The following is a 19137-nucleotide window of genomic DNA, read 5'->3' on the forward strand; positions in this document are numbered from 1 at the left end:
CTCAGGAGGGTCTGACCTCAAAGCCCAAGCTCTTCCCACTGAACAGGTGAACATTCTCCGTGGCTCTCTGCCTCCAAGGAGCCATGGAGATGGGTGCACAAGTGCTGTGTACCCTTGTAAGGTGAGGTGCTCATGAGAAGAAAACAAATACTTATACAGAAATACAAGTAATATAAAATATAAACAATGTATTATTATATAAATAAAGCACAAACGTATAACAAATAATATAAATATTCTCTATATCTCCATCTATCTATTCTCCAGGTGTGCTCCATCAAGATCCCGGGAGCCTCTCTGTTAGGAAAGTTTGCCCCAGTTCCTGAACTCAGCTCCCCTCCATCCCTGTTAGACAGTCTCTTGCATCCTTGTGTTTCTTCTTAACAGCACTTCCGACAACTGCACTCAGTTAATTGCATGTATAATTATTTGATTAATGTCAGCTTCCTTGCTAGTCTGTGTCAAGAACTCACAGATAAGGACCGGGATGGTGGCGGTCACTGCGCTGTTCAGCCCCCAGCCTGGACCCCCGCGGATCCACAATCAATAAACGGCGTCGATGAGTGAGTGGAGCCACTAGGTAGGTCTAGGCGGTTCTATGGGAAGGTGTGGTCCCAGGAGAGCGGGGCAGGGGAAATGGGGCTGTCCCCATTGTTCTGTCTCCAGAGCCCTACAGGGGGCGCTGCAAGGAGAAGCCCTGGGAAGTGAGGAGGAGTGGGGATACTGAGGCCGAGGGGAAGGAGGGATGAGAGGAGAGGACAGATCGCCGCACCACCGGGTGGGGGGGGGAGGGGTGGAGGAGCCTAGGGCTGGGGGGAGAGGGGCGCCTGGAAGCAGGGGGATAGGGGCAGATCGAGGAAGGAATGGAGTCCTGGGCAGTGTGTGTGTGTGTGTGTGTGTGTGTGTGCGCGCGCGCGCGCGCGCGTGTGTGTGTGTGTGTGCGTGCGCGCGCGCGCGCGCTAGGGAGACAGTTTTGGGGGTGGGGGGCACCTAAGGGCAGCGGTGGGGGAGGCAAGATGGAGCACTGGGCGGTGGCAGGGCTGTGAGCAGACCGAGGGGCTGAAGCCAGGGGAGGAGGCGGATCATGGGGGAGGGGAAGGGACATTGGGCGGGGCGCTGAGGAGGGGCGGGGCCTGGAGGACTGGGAGGAGGTGGATCATGGGGAGGGGGCGGGGCATTGGGCGGGGATCGGGGCGGGGCCAGGAGGACGCGGAGGAGGTGCGTAATAGGGAGGGGGCGGGGGCGTTGGGCGGGGCTGTGGGAAGGGGCGGGGCCTGGAGCAGTGGGAGGAGATGGATCATGGGGTGGGGCTGCGAGGAGCGGGCGCGGAAGGTGGGCGAGCCGGGCGCAGGTCTGTGGCGCTCACCGTGCTCGATCTCGCCCTCGCGCTCCGCCAGCTGCTCGAAGTCGCGGATGATGGCGCGGGCCGCCAGGTGGTGGAAAGTCTCGCTCCACAGGTCGGCGTCGCGCGCGCCGCCTGGCTCGGGGCCGGGGGTCCCCAGCTCGAAGCTCACCTCCCACTGCAAACGTTGGCTGTCACGCAGGCCTTTGACCACGGCCTTGCCCAACACCGGGCCTGGGGTGGCGGGCCTGCCGGGACTGGCCTGCTCCTCCGACTCAGCCGGGGGCTCCCAGTCCGAGGACGTCTCCATTTCGAAGGCGGAGGGGTGATGGGACGGCTCTGCGGGCAGAGGGACAAGCAGTTGGTGCTCTGATCTGGGGGACAGAGTTCAATCCACAGGGAACATCGTCCCTCCCTGGGCGCAGATACACCTAAGCAAGTACAGTCCCCCCAAGGAACTGACAACTTCCCTAGGACAGCTGGGGTGGCAAGGGTTTGTTCCCAAGAGTGAGACAGACTGCCTCCCAGGAATCTGGTACCTGGCGGGGTCAGATAGGGTGGGGTGAGAATACAGCTGCAGGGAGGGTATCTGGGAGCCCCAGAGGCAACCGAAGAACCAGGTTAATTGGGAAAGAGGGGTTGGTGAGGTCCTGGGGAGGGATGGGCTACAGCAGACCCCGCCCCCCTCCTCCCCCCGCCAAGGGCACAGACGCAGGCCTCTGCCCTTGGGCCTGTTATCTGAAGCTAGGCCACAGCCAAAGATTCCTCCCTGTCCCCAGTCAGGTCCCAGACCCTGCGGGCACTTACCCAGGTCCCCAGGGCTGTGGCTGTCTGAGGCAGGCTTCAGGCCGGACCCAAGATCCAGCTCTTTCATGGGGCTCCGGGGCTGAGTGTCCTGGCCAGAGGACTGGCAGCCTTGGGGCAGTAGTGAGGGCCTGCGGGCCCCTGGGCCCCGGAGTTTGGGGCCCTGGCTTAGGCCTGGGCCACTGGACAGCAAGAGCTAGGAGTGCAAGAGGAAGGGGAGGAAGCTGAGCTCCTGGTGGCAGTCCCCGTCTCTTCACCCCCAGCCACAGCTCCTCCCTGGGCACTGCCTCTGCAGGACTAAGGACACATGACCTACTCTTCGTTACCCATGAGAAACATCAACACGAATAATTCCAAACGATGGATGAAGTCCAGACCGCAAAAAACCATGGAAAATCACATACCATGGATAATTCTAAACCCACTTTTTTTTTTTGCCATAACATTTAAAACTTTTATGGTGTGTGTGGTTAAAATTATCAGTCTTTTCCCTTATGTCTTCTCATATGGCATGCTTAAAAAGCCTTTCCCACACAAAAAATTCTAGAATTTTTGTGATCTTTTTGTTTGTTTAAATCTTTGATTCACATAAAATTTATTTTGGTGTAAGGAAATAGGGACCAGCCTTTTTCTTGATTTCCTGAATAGTGCAAATCTCAACACCATTTATCGAACGCAGTTTATTCATTGCATCCCTGCGGTTTATCATTTCTCCATTTCTATCCTGACGAAGCTCTCATGTACATTTGGTTTTATTTCTGGACTTTCTGTTCTGTTTTGTGGATTAAATCTGTCTATTCTTGTGCTGGTACAAAAAACATCAAAAGGCAAGGGATAAACTGGGAAATATATTTGCAACACGCATGACAAAGATCATTTTCAAGAAAATGCTCTTATGAATCATGGTGGGGAGGGAGATAAACTGAATAGAATAATGGATTAAGGGCATCTACAGGCAGTTCATAGAAAAAGTATCCAATAAGCCCGTGGAAAATACTCAGCCCCGTGAGAAATTAGAGCAATCTAAATTAAAATGTTACAATTTTTTTTTCCATTTGGCAGATTGGCAAATATTTAAACGTTTGATCAGTGTGGTCAATGGGCAGACAGTCTCTTATGAACTGTTGGTGGAAGTGTACACTGATGCATACTTGTGGGAGAAGAATTTAGCAATGTGCTAGCAACATTAAAAATGCACAGGCTCCTTTTACCCAGCGATTCCACTTTTAGGAATTTAACTCTGTGGAATTTATTCGTCTATGTGCACGTACTGTATATTTGTTTCAGCATCGTTTGTAAAAGTGAAAATCTGGAAACTATCTGAATGCGCATCATTAGAGGTTGACAAATAAATGATGGTACATCCATGCGATGGAACACCACACAACACTGAAAAGAACGAGGCAGCTTTCTGCATACCAATATGGGAAGATGTCCAAGATAAAACTTATTTTTAAAAAGTAAATTGCAACTGTTCTGTATTTTGATTGTGGAGATAGTTACATGACTATTTGCATTTGTCAGAACTCATAGAACTGTTCACCAAAAAGAGTAATTTTACTATATATAAAAAAAGTGAATTAAAAAGATTTTAAAAATTGGAGAGCAGGTTATGCATGTGATTATTCAAAACATATACATGTGTTGCGCGTGTGCGTTTGTGTGTGTTTAGTATTTCTTGAAGGAGACACTCAAAACTAAGTGGATCTGGGCACAGGGGAGGGGTACTTTTATTTTTACTTTATACCCTACTGAATTGTTTGAGGATTTTTATTGCAAACTCTGAGTGTGTATTACTTTTGTAATTAGAGAATGTTAAATTAATTAAAAACGAATTTTGTGCCTCTGGGAATATATACATCTCCTGGTAGGGGCAGGGAGCAAACGCACTTACTAGATATAACAGACAGAAAAAGTGCCTTTCAGTCTTTCAGGCCAATAGTTAACCATGGGGTCTTTTTCATCTCTATCAAGTATTTATTGGGAAGAGGACTGTGCCTCCACATTGGATGGGGGCTCCTTGGGGCAGGAGCTGGGGTCTTTCTTTCTGTCTCCTTTGGGTGTGAGGTCCTGGGAATAGTACAAGAGTGTGGGAGAAGAAAGGGACTGGTCACTCTTAGGATGGCCTCACTGGGAGTGGTACCCAGCCAGGGCTGCTGGGTTGCAGGGAATCCTTAACCCCCCTCCCACATCAGAGCCTGGGAGTCCCTCCACCCCTTCCCCCCTGTCACCACTGCACTGAGAAACAGAAGGTGCTACAGTTTCCATGGCAACAGGTTAGTCTCAGATTCAGCCCTTCATCCAGTCAGGGGCTGCAAGGGAGTGTGTAAGTGTGTGCGGGTGCATGTGCGTGCGTTAGCACGAGTGTGCCGGGGAGACTCAGACCCGGAAGAAGCCAAGCATGGGACAGAGATGAGCAAAGATGGGCCAGAAGCACGCAGGAAAGAAAGAAGTCAAGCTGCCCAGAGCTCTCACCAAGTAGAGCTGCATTTAAAGGACGTCTACTGTGTGCCAGGTGTTGCATCAGGCACTTCATCTCTTAGTAGCTGATGCTTGCAAGAGTCCACCACTTAGCGTTGGCTCCCAATAAATATCTGTTGATGGCTGTTAGCTCAATCATTGGCGCAAGCTATTTTCCCATCTCATAGATGAAGAAATTGGGGCTCAGAGAGGTTAAGCAATATGTTTGAGGAGCTGAGTCTGCCTGACTCCAAGGTCAGTGTCTTCCAACCGTGAGTAGTCCCTGGCTAGGCACGGAGAAGGCCTCGGGGACGAGGTGGCAGTGTCTCCATCCTTGGGGAGTGTAGGGGCTCATGCGTATGTGCAGGCAGGGTGGAGTGGGAGAGTGAAAGACTGTTTTCATGGAACCACAGACTCATAATGACAAAGGAACATAAAGTCCATTCTTAAGAAAATGGGCTAAAGCATACAGATAATATCAAACCCCAATTTAGTTTAGGACAGCGTTTCTCAATCTGGGATTTTGCCCCCTTCCCCAGGAGACGTTTATCGGTGTCTGCAGACCTTTTTGGTTGTTACGACTGGGGGTGGCAGTTACTGGCATTCAGTGGATAGAGGCCAGGGATGCTGCCAAGCAGTCTACATGCGCAGGACAGCCCCCACAACAAAGAGTTATCATGTCAATAGTGCTGAGGCTGAGAAACTCTGGTTTAGCTGCATGGCAGATGACTGGTCCTGCTGTGGCTCTGACTCTGAGATGATCTCTGCCCTGAGTGAATGCACAACTCTTGAGATTTGCAGAAGGTGTAATTTGATGGAAGCAAGGGAGGAAGCAAGGGTTTTGCAGGCAAAAGGTCCTGGGTTGCAATTCTATGATTGGCTGTGTGACCCTGGATAAGTTATTTTACCTCTCTGGCCCTGAGTTTCCACATATGTAGAGAATGGGGATAGCCAGCCCTCATAGTCCCTCCTTTCCCAGGGGTGCTGTAGAATCAAGTGAGAATGTAGATGGGGATGCTACTTGCCAACTGGGAAGTGCTGTGTGCAGAGAGTGGGTAATGTCATCGACCAATGGGGATCATTATTAGGAAAATGTCATTGGGGGTCATGTAGGTGAAGGTCCAGAAAAAGGAGGAAGAAGGGACTCACTTCACAGTGTAAGTCGTGGCCCCATCCTTGTGGTCAAAGCAGGAGACACAGCTCTCCCTTGTCCGTGACCTCCCCCAGCTCCAACCTCTCCAACCTGCCCTGCTCAGGTACCTGCAAATCAATCTGCCGCGGAGGGGAATCCAGGCTGGTCTGGTTGGTGAGGTCCTGCAGCTTGGCTTTCCGCAGTGGGTATCTCCTGGCAGCCACCGTGGGGTCGCTAGCCGTGGGGGCCCTTGGGGAGGGCTTGTGGTTGGTGATCTGGTTGGTGCTATATGCCCGCCGTCGCTGGCAGAGGTCTAAACCTGGGCAGGGATGGTGGCAGGCGAGCCATCAGGGTGGAGGACAGCAGGGAAAGAGAGGGATTTGCATAACCCTTTCCTGCTTGGACATTTCTTGAATTTTCCACTGTTTGCTTGCTGAAATATTTGCAGGTGCCCCACCTTACCTGGCATTCAAAGCCTTGCCTAATCTGGCCCTGATCTACCTCCCCAGCTACTCTCCTTTCTGTTCCTTTTCCAAGGTATTACGTGCTCCAAACATGATGAGTAACCAGTTGTGTGTGTCTTTTCTAGGCATCACACCTCCACATCTTTGCTCAGGCAGTGTCTGCTGCCTGGAATCTCCTCTCCCTTCCCACTTCGAAGAACCAATGCCCTCATTATGTCTTTGTTGATATCCTCTACCAGATGTGCCTTTCTCTGGGATCCTCACGGTTTGTTAAACTTTCCTGTGGCAGCGTCACTCTGCTTTCTATCAGAGTTAAGATCAATTGTTTCTCTCACTGGATGGAGGGCTTATGAAGGATGAGTGCCATGTTTGAGTCATCTTTGCTTCCCCCACTGCGCTAAGCACCCAGCCTTACTGGGCGATAAGTGAATCCCCTCTGAATGGAAACTAACACCATAAAGAGGCTTTGGAGGCAGACAGGTCTAGATATTTTATCTGTACTCTATGTCTTTCATGTTCCATGAGTTTAGCCAAGTTGCTTAAATTCTGCAAGTCTCAATTTCCTCCTCTGTAAAATAGGTGTAATGGTATCCATCTCTGCAGCTGCTGACTATTCAATGAGATTGTTTGTATAAAATGCTTAGCACATAGCAATTGCTCGGTAAAATGGAGCAGTCGTGGCCGCCTTGGAGAAGGGAGTGAAGCACAAAGAGCAGCAGACTAACCAGGATTGGTGGCTGAGTCTCCACTGGACGACCGGGCATCTTTGGCTTGCCTCAGGTTGAAGGGTGCCTCCAAGCTCTTGGGACAGTCTCTGCTGTCTGGGCCAGGCCCCTCCTGTGATTGGTAGAAGACAGAGCTGCCAGACTCCTGAGAGTGCAGCATGCTGTACCGTCTCCTCTTGTCCTGGAGGGAGGGAGAGAGAAGAGGCCTGGGAGTGAGGCTAGATGTCAGGAAGGACATCCACAAGACAGCGAGGAGTGTGAGAGGAGGTGATGGACGTGCCATGTTTGAAGAATCAGGATAATGGGAAAGTTTTTTGCTTGCTTGGGGAATTCAGGCAGACTTCTGTTTAAGAGGTGATGAATGGAATTGACTTTTCATATCACTTATATTGTTTATATTTTTAATTATCTTATTTAATTTAAAAAACATACAATTCTAAATGCCACTGCTGTCTCCAAATAGGTAACCAAAATTAACAAAATGAACCATCTCTCCCTTCCATTCCATTTTCCATGACATACACATACATATAAAACATAAGAGCTTTTGGGGGTCATCATTTGTTTTACAAAAACTGGACCACGTTACTTACATTTATTGGTATCTTGAATTTTTCACTGAAAGCATTTTGGAAATCCTGCACGTCAGCAATTTGACGGCACGATAGTCTCCCATCCCTTATTGTTAAGCAATCACTTTGTGGCCGTTTATTTTTATCACCATAAAAAATGTTACAATAAATCCTTGGACATAAATTGATTACATCACTTTTATTTCTATGTATTAGCATTTTTGGAGGGATTTCTAGGTTCAAAAGTTATGTATTTCTAATTTCATTAGTTATTTCTAGATTGCTTTCTAGAAAAGGAACAAGTCATGTTTACACCAACAATGTACAAGGGTACCCTTTACCCAAAAGCCCTACTAGTAGTGGGAGAAAACTTTGCTAGTCTCGCAGGTAAGGAAAGGAGAATGGGTTTGGTGGTCCCTTCTAGTGGTAGGGTCTGTTGATGATCTGCTGCCTGCCAGACCTCCAAGAAGGGCCTAGATTGTTCAAAGACTTGGCCAGCATTACGCCTGGCATGCAGTTGAACTCTCCACTCTCCATAACACATTAACCATTACTGACCATAGTTTTTAAGAGATTCCATAACATTCTGAAATCTGGAAATTTCACATAAAATTCTAACTTCTTTTGAAAGAATGGAAACACGTTTAACCCAGGGTTTACATTCCTGCATGGCAACAGTTTTTTAGAGCTCAGTAGGGCCTGCCCGAGTTAGACAGGGCATGTACGATCCAGTTTGCCATATTCCTCACCACTCCTGTTGCCTCTTTAGGAACTCACTGATAATGGCTATCCCTCATGGCATTTGTCCCTTTAATTTTTGCAAGTCCATGGCATTCATTTTAGACCTGCCCAATCCCTCTAGGCACTGAGTTTTGACTCCTGCTTAAAAACAAAACAAGACAATAAATCCTTCAAGGGGAAGTGGAGAGACTGACTAAAGAGGGAAGAAGGATGAGGAACTAGTTTCTCAGGCAATCTCCAACATTTTAGCATGAATTCTGCCTCCCTTCGATTTCTTTACTTTTATCCCACTTATGCCACCACGTATGAGAGAATTATTCATGTAAGTAAATAAAACACAAACTCATCTAAGGAGATATGACCTGAATAGATTGTTTAGGGAAAGAAACCTGAGTGCAGTTGTTTTGAACTGAATTATCAAAATTGGTTTGGGGAAATTATGTAAAATGCAGGTCCGTGGGCCTTACCCTCAGAGATTTTTATTCAGCAGACTGGGGTTGGAGCTAGAGCTCTGCATTTTAAATGTGTTCCCCAAGTTCTTCTGCTGCAGGTGATCTTGAGAACCACCTATTGAGATTGTAGCATTTACCCAAGCAGTGTCACCAGACCGAATGCCCATGACTGGCAACCACACCCCACAACTGTAAACCCAGATGCAATTAGTTCCCAGCTGCTGTAAATAGTCTTTCCAGCTAAGGATGGCTTTATGGGCAGGGTTCTGGGTCCCCACTGACCCCTAGAATTTCTAAGATACTTACAGATCTGGGGTTGGAGATGTATAAGGAGGCATCACACACAATGCCATAACCCACCAGCCGTTCTCCAGGGAAGAGGGAGCTGGTGCTGACAGGTGAGATCAGGACCTCGGTGGTCTCAGGGAAGACCCACTCCACAGTCACATCACTCAGGACTGGGGCCATGGCCTTCTTCAGGGATTTGACCATCTGTTGGGCAGGTCAGAACACAGGTTGGGGGGATGTGAGCACGCGCATGTGCGGATGAGGAGCATGAAGACCCTGTGAGTATGAGCATGGTAGGATGCAAGCAGGGAAGAAGGGACAGCAGGCCTTGGGGTGGCTTGCCCAGCAGTGAACATCCTTCTAAGCTTTTCAGACTCCTGGGATGTCAGACTTGGAGCAGATCTTTGCTGTCGTCTTCTCTAAGCTCAGCGTTTTATAAATGAGAAAATCCAAGACTTAAGTAGGGCTGTGACTAGCCCAGGGGACACAGAAAGTTTGTGTCAAAACATGGACTGGATAGTGACATTGAGCAAGTTAATTTGCCTTCCCAGGCCTCAGTTTCCCCTTCTGTTAAAGTGAGTTAGTAATTCTCAACTCTTGGTGTAGTTGGGAGGACTAGCCGAGATACTAGATTTGAGGTATCTGCCACATGATAGGTGGTCAATAAATGACAGCTGTGGTTTAGCATCTCCCAGGCTGATCTCCTCAAATGCACTACAAAGCTGGAGAAAAATGATTTGGGGATTGTGCAGCCACAGAGATGCATCCTCAAATCTCCCTTCAAGAAAGACTGTGTTCTTTTCCTGCAAGGAATGCAGTCAGGCGACAGTCTTCAGAAGCAGTGCCCCGGCTTTCCAGCCAACATCACACCTCTCCCTGGAAGCCCTCAGGCCATGACTGAGCATGGCAGGGATACCAGTGCCTGACATTTCAGCCCAACACAGACTACCTGCTGGGAACTCTTTGCTCCAGAGCTTCTCTTTGGGCCAGCTGAGACCCTGCCAGATCTGCACTGCAGCCTGAAGTGCTCCCTGCCCAAACCTGCTTTCCTCCTTTCCTTTCACAGGCGTTGCATCTGCCTCATGGACTTAAGAGTTTTCCTTCCTGGTTCTTCCCATTTTCTCTTTCACAGACATCGTCTCCCAATAAACCTCTTGCGCTCTTAACCCTAGCTCTGTCTCTGGTTCCTGGAGGACCTGGACTGACAGGGGGGTTTCCAAAGGGTTGGATTATTTGTGCCAATTGTGCAGGAAATGGAGAAAAGACTCTAATCTCCTTGATTTCTGGGCCTTTTAGATTCTTCTGAGCCACCATTTGTCATCATCAGGAACATGGCCAGAAATGACCCCAAACACAAATCCATATCCAGAGAGGCAGGGACTCCTTCAGGAGCCCCAGTTCTGCTCAGCCAGTGGATAGCGCGTGGTCCAGTGGCTGAAGACCAGGGGATCCAGTATCTTGTACGAGCTCCAGGGGTCGTCTGCCCTGTGGCCTCCCCCTCTCTGATTCTCACTGGGGTGCAGTGTGGCCCAAGGGAGAGCTCAGACTCGGGGTAAAATCCCAGCCCCACCACTGAGTTGCTGTGTGATGGGTCGGGCCTCTGAGCTTCCAGCAGCAGAAGAGACTCAAGCCCTTGCACATACCTTGGGTTGCAGCCGCTCTCCTTCCGCCAGGAACTCGGCACTGCCCTTGGACACGGTTGCCAGCCCTTTCACCAGTCTGTGGCAGACAGTGGGTCCAATTCCAAAACTATAGCACCTGGGGGAAGGGGAGGACAGAGGCTGCTATGTTCCATCCTTTCTGCCAGCGTTGTCCGCTGATGGAGAAAGGGCCAGAGCATGAGACGGCAGAGCTATCTCAGAGCTGGCCCTAACTGCAGGCAGAGGGCGAGGGAGAAGGAATGGGCTCATCAGTGGACACTCCTATTCACACGTAGGGCCCGTAAACTCGCACCTCAGTACAGAGTCAAAGCAGCAGGCAGGACTTCCTCTCTTCCTCTGCCTAGGCTGCTTTTTGGAAGCTGTATGCAGAAGTGTGGGCATCTCATCCTGAACTTTTGAGGGAAAAAGGCCAACTCTGAAGTCAGCTCCATCATCCTGGAAGCAAAGCACTATAGGATTGCCTCCTCTCCTTCTGGCATTTTCCATGCTGCCCTGTTTCTGGTACCCCCAGCCCAGGGCAGCCCAGGATAACCAAGCCCTGGACATTCAGCCTGTGCCAACCTGGTGGAGAAGGCGTGGTTTCGCACCAGCTCCAGCACCTTCCCAGTGTTGTTGACCGCCCCGTCTGTGATCAAGAAGAGAAGCCGCGGATGGCCTCGGTGCACTGGCTGCCGGGTGATCCACTTGAGCGGGGAGAGGATGTTGGTGCCACCCATGTCAGCCCTCATTCTCTGGATGTTGTCACAGGCCACGGCCAAGCTTTCCTGCAGTGAAGGGACACAGGCAGGGGAGACAGTCCTCAGGTCACCATATGGCCTGGTGACTCTGAGTACCCTGGGCGACGAGTCCTTTGTTTCCCTAGATAATGGTTCAGCCTCACTGGAGTTGCCCTGTTCCCAATTTCATCTCTGCCCCACACACAGAAAGAATAGCTGGCCACTTATTTGGTGTGATTCTGCCCCATAACACCCCCACCAATGCCTGAAATGCCACCGTTTGTGGTGTATTAACTTATCATTATCTTTCCTGGTTCCTCTTTAAAATATAAACACTCCTAGAAAAGTTGGCATGTCAAACCCTTAATTGCTCAGCACAAATGAGGTTTCCTTTTCTGATGAGGAAGGCAGGCAGTGTGGTAGAAAGTACACTAGGCTAGAAGTCTTAATACCTGAGTCCTGGCCCGACTGTGACGCTACATCCATACGATGCTTTGAGAAAAGCATTTCCCCAAACTGGGCTTCAGATTCCCTGCCTCCTGCACCAGCGCTGTGAGACCCAACTGGCCAAGGCTTCCTGGCACCAGATGGATGTCACTGCAGCAAGGGCAGATTCTCACTGGACATCAGATGTCCTCCTGCTCCGGACTCAGGAAGATGCTCTTCCAACATCCACACTGGGAATAACAACGTGTATCAAAAGTCTTAAGATGTGTATATACCTTTTGAACGAGCAAGACTAGGAATTCATCCCAGGGGAACTATTAAGGATGCATGCAAAGTCTTTGCTACAAAGGTGACTAAATAGAAACAAATGGAAACAACTTAAATGTCCAACTGGAGGAGTTTAGTTAAATAATTTGCAATCTATCTGTGCAGTGAAATACTAGGCAGCCATTAAAAGTATGTTGGAGGTTAATACCTACTGGCATGGAAATATGCTCACGATAGACTATTGTGTTGGAAAAGCAGGTTACAGAACAGTATGGAAGGTCTAATCCTATCTTTATTGGAAATGCATGTAAATGTGGAGAACAAGATCTGGAGGGATTTTGACTCAGCCCTTAACATTGGTTCTTCTTTTTTTCTGACTGATGTGATCATGAGAGATTTAAAAAATTTTCTTTTTGATTATATAGGTCTAAAAATTTGGGGGCAATCATAATGTTATTTTTGTATTTAAAAAACCCATAAAGTTATTTTTAATTGAAAAGTGGTCCCTATGTCCTTCCTTCCTTCCTTCCCTCCTTCATTCCCTCCTTCCTTCCTTCCAGTTCCTAGACTTGGGTAGGATGCTCCGATTTTGAACATGCTGCTGGGGCCACAGTCCTCTTGTTCCAGATTGTAGCTTGAGCCTGTGAGTTGCATTCTTAGCCCATCTCCATGTCCACTTACCCACCTACTCACTCCCCTACACCTTACCATTCACTCCTCTGGCTCAGCCTTGCCTGAGTCTATCATTCTCATGAGACAGAGGCTTCAGTGAGTGGGAGGCCTGTTATCCTCTCTACCCCATCCCTGTACCCCCTCTCTGTGCACACTCATACTTTGTCCAACATATTCTTTATTTTAAAGAGGGGTGATGTCAGAAGGCTGAGATGTCAGAAAACTGCCTACACGGAGATAACCCCTTTTTAATTCTCTGTCCCTGGGCATCATCTAGGCTTTATGTGGGTGGACAGCTTCTGAGACAGGCCCCAGGATTATCTCCTCTTTCTTTTTCCTTCCTTTTCTCTTTCCTTCCTTTCCTTCCTCTCTCACCATCCACCCTCTCCTGGTCCCAGTCTTGCCCCCTCCTTACCTCACTGTAGGTCTGACTGGAAGGGAAGAGTGTCTTAAATGTGGATCCAAACCCAATGACATTGAAGAAGCAGGCTGGCATGAGGCTCTTAAGAGCCACCAGCATGGCATCCTGGCAGGCAAGAAAGGGATTTTCAGGATTCGGGAAGGAGTTATACCTCTGCCACCACACGCCAGTATTCTCATCCCAGCACAGAAGAAGCCTGCAAACAGACCTTTTACCCTCTGTCTGTACCCAACCTCACCTTCTCCCCCAGATTGGGAAATTTGCTGATGCTGACCAGCAGCTGCACCAAAGCCATCAGCATAAAACTTCTCATCCATGTAGCAAGTTTGACTTCTCAAAGCCATTCTATTATGGTTTGCCAGTTCCGTTTCACCTCCTGCTGACCCTGAGAGGGAGGGAGAGCAGGGAGCACCCACTCCTTTCTGCCAGAACAAAATTGACATCTAACGGGAGCACGTGGTCTGGTCCAGGTCACACTGGTGATGGAACAGGCTTCTGGCTTTCATCCAAGGCCTTTTGCAGCAGACTCATGCTAACTATCATTAACGAGGGACAGATTTCTTAGGGACAGTCTCTTTAGCTCGTATTTGCTGAATGCCCAAGACGTACTTTACATGCGTTACCCCACCTAATCTTCACAATAACCCTGAGGCGGGCACAACATCACCCCCACTTTATACAAGAGAAAACTGAGGCACAGAGAAGTGAAGTGACTTGTTGGTGAGCATCCTGATAGTAAATCGTGGAGCCAAGACTCAAACACATGTCACTTTGCCTCCGAAATCTGTGAACATTGTGGAATCTTAACCTGTTTAACTATGCAACACCAAGAGACCTTGATGAAGGTATATTGAAAAAAATAATGACAAAGAGGGGATGTGGAGGAGTGACAGGAGGGAAAATGATGATACCGAGGATGATGACGATGATACAGTGCAATGATAAATGTTGAGTAGTTATTATGTGCCAAACACTATGCTAAGCACTTTATATTAGTTATCTCATTTGATCTCTGTACCATGTATTATAGCATAATGGTTAAGAAGATACACTTTGATGTTAAACATATCTGGGCTGAAATCTCACCTTCACCATTGCTAACTTGACCTTGGGCTAGTTGGGTCACTCCTCTGAGCCTCATCCTGACACATAGGAAGCATTCAGTAAACGTTTATTATCACCAACCCAGTGAAATACATATTACTATCAATACCTCTGTTTTACAGGTAAGGAAACTGAGGCTCAGAGGGTTAAGGAATTGCACTGGATAACAAAACCTAAGAACATGACTGAGGCTTTCAAAACATAGCTCCGAGATCTTTATTCATGTTGGCTCTGCCTTGGCGTGGAGCTCAGGAATGAGGAGCTCTCCCGTATGCCCATATAGTTTATTGATAGCATCTCAGCATCTCAGCATGGCTTCAGGCAAACAAACTGTTATACTCCAGAATATAGAAGGAAACAGTCACAAGTGGATTCTGGCAATTTCCACACCATACGGCCTTCCAGGACCCACAGACCTGCAGCCCCTTTCCCATCCTCCTCTGTAAACATTAACATTAAACATTAGCATTAACATTCTCTCTGTCTCTCCTTGTTGTTTGTGTCAATACATTTTGTTTTTCTGCAAAAGAAGTCAATATCTGCTTGTTTTTTCATTAGCCACTAATGTATATTCCTGCTAGCAGGAGACTCTGCTGATCCATTCAGATTGTCTCTGCTCACACCTATTAGAATTTTTAAAGCCATGTTTTTGGCAGCAAGTGGCAGCTGAAGAATGAGACCAGCTGCAGGAAATTAAATTGGCTGAACTTTCCCCTTTGGCATGACTGTTTGGATTTTTGCTCTGTCCTGCCTCCCTAAGCCTAGTTTTTCGTAAAACTCCAACATAATGGGCCACAATTAGTGAGTGACCCAAGCAACGCCCAAATGGCCTCATTGTCAGTGGGGAAAGGGGTGTGTGGCCTGAGTAATTTCTGTGCTTTCTCTAAAAGGGGCGTGTGTAGCAGAATGGATTGTGCCAATGCAAAGCCATTTGTGAAGGGATGACCTTAAGCTCTGTGAGCTGAACTGGAAAAGAGAGCAAGAGAGACTCCATGGGGAAAGAGGCTGAGAGGAGAGCCAGAGGGAGTTATTGTCAGAGAATTCTGGAATGTAAAGGTTGGAAAGGTCTTTAGTTCAGGAAATGGATTTCCACGCATAAACCAACTCCATTTAACTGGTAGTAATTGCCTGGAACACAAGATGAGAAGAGACTGAGTCCAGACTCAGCATGAAAAAAAATGTCGTGGTCAGTCATTGATGTCTGTCTGGGCTTGGGAGAGGGGAACAGAGGAACATGTGACATATGTTTGCCCTCCCTGAATTAATCCTTTCTTTTCATTTTACAGAAAGGATAAATGAAGCCCAGAGTTGAAAACCAACTTGTCCAAAGCCACATAGCAAGTGAGTGGCAGACTTGATCCTGGAACCCAGGCATTGCCCTTTCCACTAAGCCATGCAGCAGAAATGGCATAATCAGAGAAGAGAGCTTTTCTTAGTGGAAGAGAATTATAATTCTCTATCAGTAAGGTAAGGAAAATGAGCACTGAACCAAGATATGGAAGGCTTAGGCTCCCTCACTAACCCTGTGACAGTGAGAAAAACACTTAAGTTCTTGGGGACTCAGTTTCCTTACCTGAAAAATGGATTAAATGCTCTCTGGCAGATGCTTTGGGTTTATGATCCCATGATTCTTTAGAGTAATTGAAGAGACGTCTTACAAATTGATACAGCTATGGAATGGAATGGAATACACACGACCACACAAACCTAGAGCATGCTTCAGCACTCCAGCACTATGGACAGCTCCCCATTCCAATTCCTGTCTTTGATGGCGGGCCAGATGGGGAAAGGTATTAATTAGTCCTGCATCCCAGTGTCAAGAGGAACTCGGGTCTCACATGATTGCTCTGTCATACTTCAAGACAAAACCCAGTCGTGGCAAGACTGAGGAGTTAGCTGTCATCACAGATCCGGGTAACCTCTCCCCTCTTTGCTGATCCTGTTGCCCTGGAAACAAGAGTTTGCTCCAGGGACAAACTAGTGGAGTGGATGAAATTTCATTTGACAGCAGAGCCCTCTCCCTTTTTGTTCCCTCATCCCTCGTTTTCTTGAACTATGATCCTTTACCTGGTTCAATAAACAGCGACTGAGGGCTTTCTATGCGTAAGCACAGAGCAAGGCCCCACGGGGAGAGGTAGATGAGGAAGACATGATTCTTCCCCCTAATGAACTCGTAACTCCAGAGGAGGAGACAGACATCTACACAACTAAAAATACAAAGGGGAGTTGGAAAATGCCATAATAGAGGTGAATAATCTCCTGAGGGAGATGAAATGTCTCTGGATATGTAGGGGGAAGGTTTTATCATTCTTTCTTCTGCACTCCTTCAGAAGTCTCCACTGCAACAAGACCATGATCCCAGGCATAATTTAGTAGCAGGACTGTGCCCGTTACTTGAATGTGAGCTCCTTGAGGGCAAGAACTATGTTTATAACCTCCTTTCTTTCCAGATGGCCAAGCACAGGGCTTTGCACATATTAGGCATTAAAAAAAAGGATGAGCCAAATCTTTTCTACTAGATTCTACCCATTCATTGATATCAGGGGCCATCTCCAATGAATCTCTGATGCCAGGTGGTAGTGATAGTTAGACAGACATGGGTTAAATATTAGGCCACACTAGCTGTGTGACCTTTGGTAGGTCACTGAAACTCTCAGGATGGGTTTTCCCATTTGGAAAATGTGACAATAGGACCGAGCTCATGGGCTTGTCTGGATTAAACATCAAGCTGTGCATTAAGTAGTAGGCACAGTGTCTGGCATGCAGTAGGCCCTCAGCAAATGTTAGTTTCCTTCCTCTCTTCCCTGTGCCCCTCTCCACTCAGTACCTAGTGAGGTGTTTTAGCCAGAACAGGCACTCAACAAAGGTTTGTAGAATGCCAAGGAAAGCTACTGATGACTTCACCCCTTGTAAACGGACAACAGAACTAACTCTCCTCACACCACTTCAGGGCTTGATTTTGGGAGTGAGTTGAGTTTGGGTGTCTCTGTTCAAACTGGTTTTAAAAAGTTGCTGTTGTTCCTTTTAGTCCTGGATTGTCATTTAGGAAAGTGGTTCAAATGTGGAAGGAGGGCTCCCTGGAACAGAAAGTGCTGAGGAAGCAGGTTTGGGGGAGCACAACTGGTTTACCCTGGAGCCCTAGACCCCGCGGGAGGGGGTCCTCCTACAGGTACCTTGACGAGGAGGATGTTGGTTCCACTCATGCTGCCGCTCCTGTCAATGAGGAAGATAAACTCGCCATGGGCCTTTCTCAGGTTGGGCTGGACTGACTGGAGGTCAGGACAGAAGTTGAGCATGATGACAGAATGGTGGGGGATGTCCTTGTGGAGACGCTTCCGGATGATTTCTGTCTGGAGGAGAAAGGAAAACTCTCTCATTTGGGCATTCAAGGGGTCTAGAGCTGCTCCTGGGAGCTCACACTGGTTCCCCGTTATTCACCAAGTTTTGTCAAGATGCCACTCACACTCCTGTGTGAAAGACTTCCGGTTGACGGTACCTGCTCCTCCGTTTGCTAGACTTTCGCAGGTTGCATCAGCAAACATGGACGTCGGAGGCAGAAAGACCTGGGTTTGAATCCCAGCTCTATCACCATCCAGCTGTGCGACCTTGGGCAAATCCCTCCTCTGGGTCTGTCTCTTCATTCGTAAAGTGGGGCAAACAACATCCACTTCTCAGGGTGCTCATGAGGATGAACTGAGCTGGCATGCAAATGGGAAGCTTCTGGCACACAGGCAGGCCCCCAGCTGAATAGTGGTTTCTTCCACTTTCACACCCAGTGCAGAAACCACTCTCTGGCTCATCTTGGTCGTGAACTTGATTTTCCTGGTTTACCGATTCTCTCCCACTGATAACTTCTTACTCATTCTTCAAACTTTACCTCTTTGGAAAACCTGCCGCAATCTTCCAGGTGGACTTAATCACCTGGTTTTCTCACCGAGCTGTACAGATTAAATGCAGTGCTTGTGCAGCCCGCTACCCGGCAGAGAGTAATTGTCTCTAAGCAGCAGCCATCCTCGCTGTTGCTGCTGCCGCTGTTTGTCCTGGGCGCCCAGGCACTCCTCACACTGCAGGTTTTGCTTGTATTTCTGCCTCCCCTCTAGCGTGTATGCTACTTGAAGGCAGGTCATGCCTGAGTTGCATCTCCAGAGCTTAACACGGAGCCTGGTCCAGAGACAGGTGCAGGAAATGCTAAAGGAAGGACAGCACCACAGTTCTTCATCCTCGTACGTGGCCTCTTATCTGCCCTCACACGCTGCCACTGAACCCTCCTTCTTGACTCTCCCATTCACGCCGCACCAAACCTCATTTCCTCCATCCTCACTCTGCTTTTCTCTCTCTCCACTCCGACTTTCTCTCTGTGTGTCTTTTTATGTGTCTCTGCGTGTAGGTGTCTGTGTCTGTTTCTCAGTTTCTGTCTGTTTGGGTCCCTTCCCCACTTCAATAGATTACATCATCACCACCCAGGTGAAGATGATGGCATCATCAACATCAATGATGATTGACACCTGGGTCAAACCAGACGTAGCACAGGTCCTTGATGCCTCTCTTTTCCTCATCCCACACATCTGCTCCTTCGGCAGAGGATTTCCAGTTCTACAGCTAAAATTCATCCCGCGCTTGTCCTCTCCTCTCTGTCTCCACTGTCACCACCCAAGTTTAGGACAATAGCATCTCTTGCCTAGACCTTTGCAGTAGACTCTTGCTGGCCTCTTTCCTCCACTTCAATCTCCCTGTGGTCCATTCTACATAGAGCGGCCAGCATGATCATGCTTGTCACCCTCTTGCTTAAGCCATAGATTCCCCTCGTACCTTGCACCATGATTTATAAAGCCCCCTATGGCCAACCCCCACCTTCCTGTCCACTTCATC

The 19137-nt window shown here is 48.4% G+C and overlaps 1 protein-coding gene across 1 annotated transcript in view; it reads right to left on the minus strand.

Annotated features, from left to right (window-relative positions):
* The window catches only part of VWA5B1 (von Willebrand factor A domain containing 5B1), a 40371-nt gene that overhangs the window by 9151 nt on the left and 12083 nt on the right, over positions 1–19137 (minus strand). Inside the window, exons 7-15 of the mRNA XM_046663402.1 lie at positions 17442–17618; positions 13159–13269; positions 11203–11405; positions 10624–10738; positions 8999–9184; positions 6928–7108; positions 5867–6057; positions 2150–2342; positions 1367–1681 (exon numbers count right to left, since the gene is read on the minus strand). Coding sequence (XP_046519358.1) covers positions 1367–1681; positions 2150–2342; positions 5867–6057; positions 6928–7108; positions 8999–9184; positions 10624–10738; positions 11203–11405; positions 13159–13269; positions 17442–17618 — 1672 coding nt within the window. The remainder of the gene's footprint in view (positions 1–1366; positions 1682–2149; positions 2343–5866; positions 6058–6927; positions 7109–8998; positions 9185–10623; positions 10739–11202; positions 11406–13158; positions 13270–17441; positions 17619–19137) is intronic.

The sequence above is a fragment of the Equus quagga genome, chromosome 5 (genome assembly GCF_021613505.1).
Source record: "Equus quagga isolate Etosha38 chromosome 5, UCLA_HA_Equagga_1.0, whole genome shotgun sequence".
Lineage (NCBI taxonomy): Eukaryota > Metazoa > Chordata > Mammalia > Perissodactyla > Equidae > Equus > Equus quagga.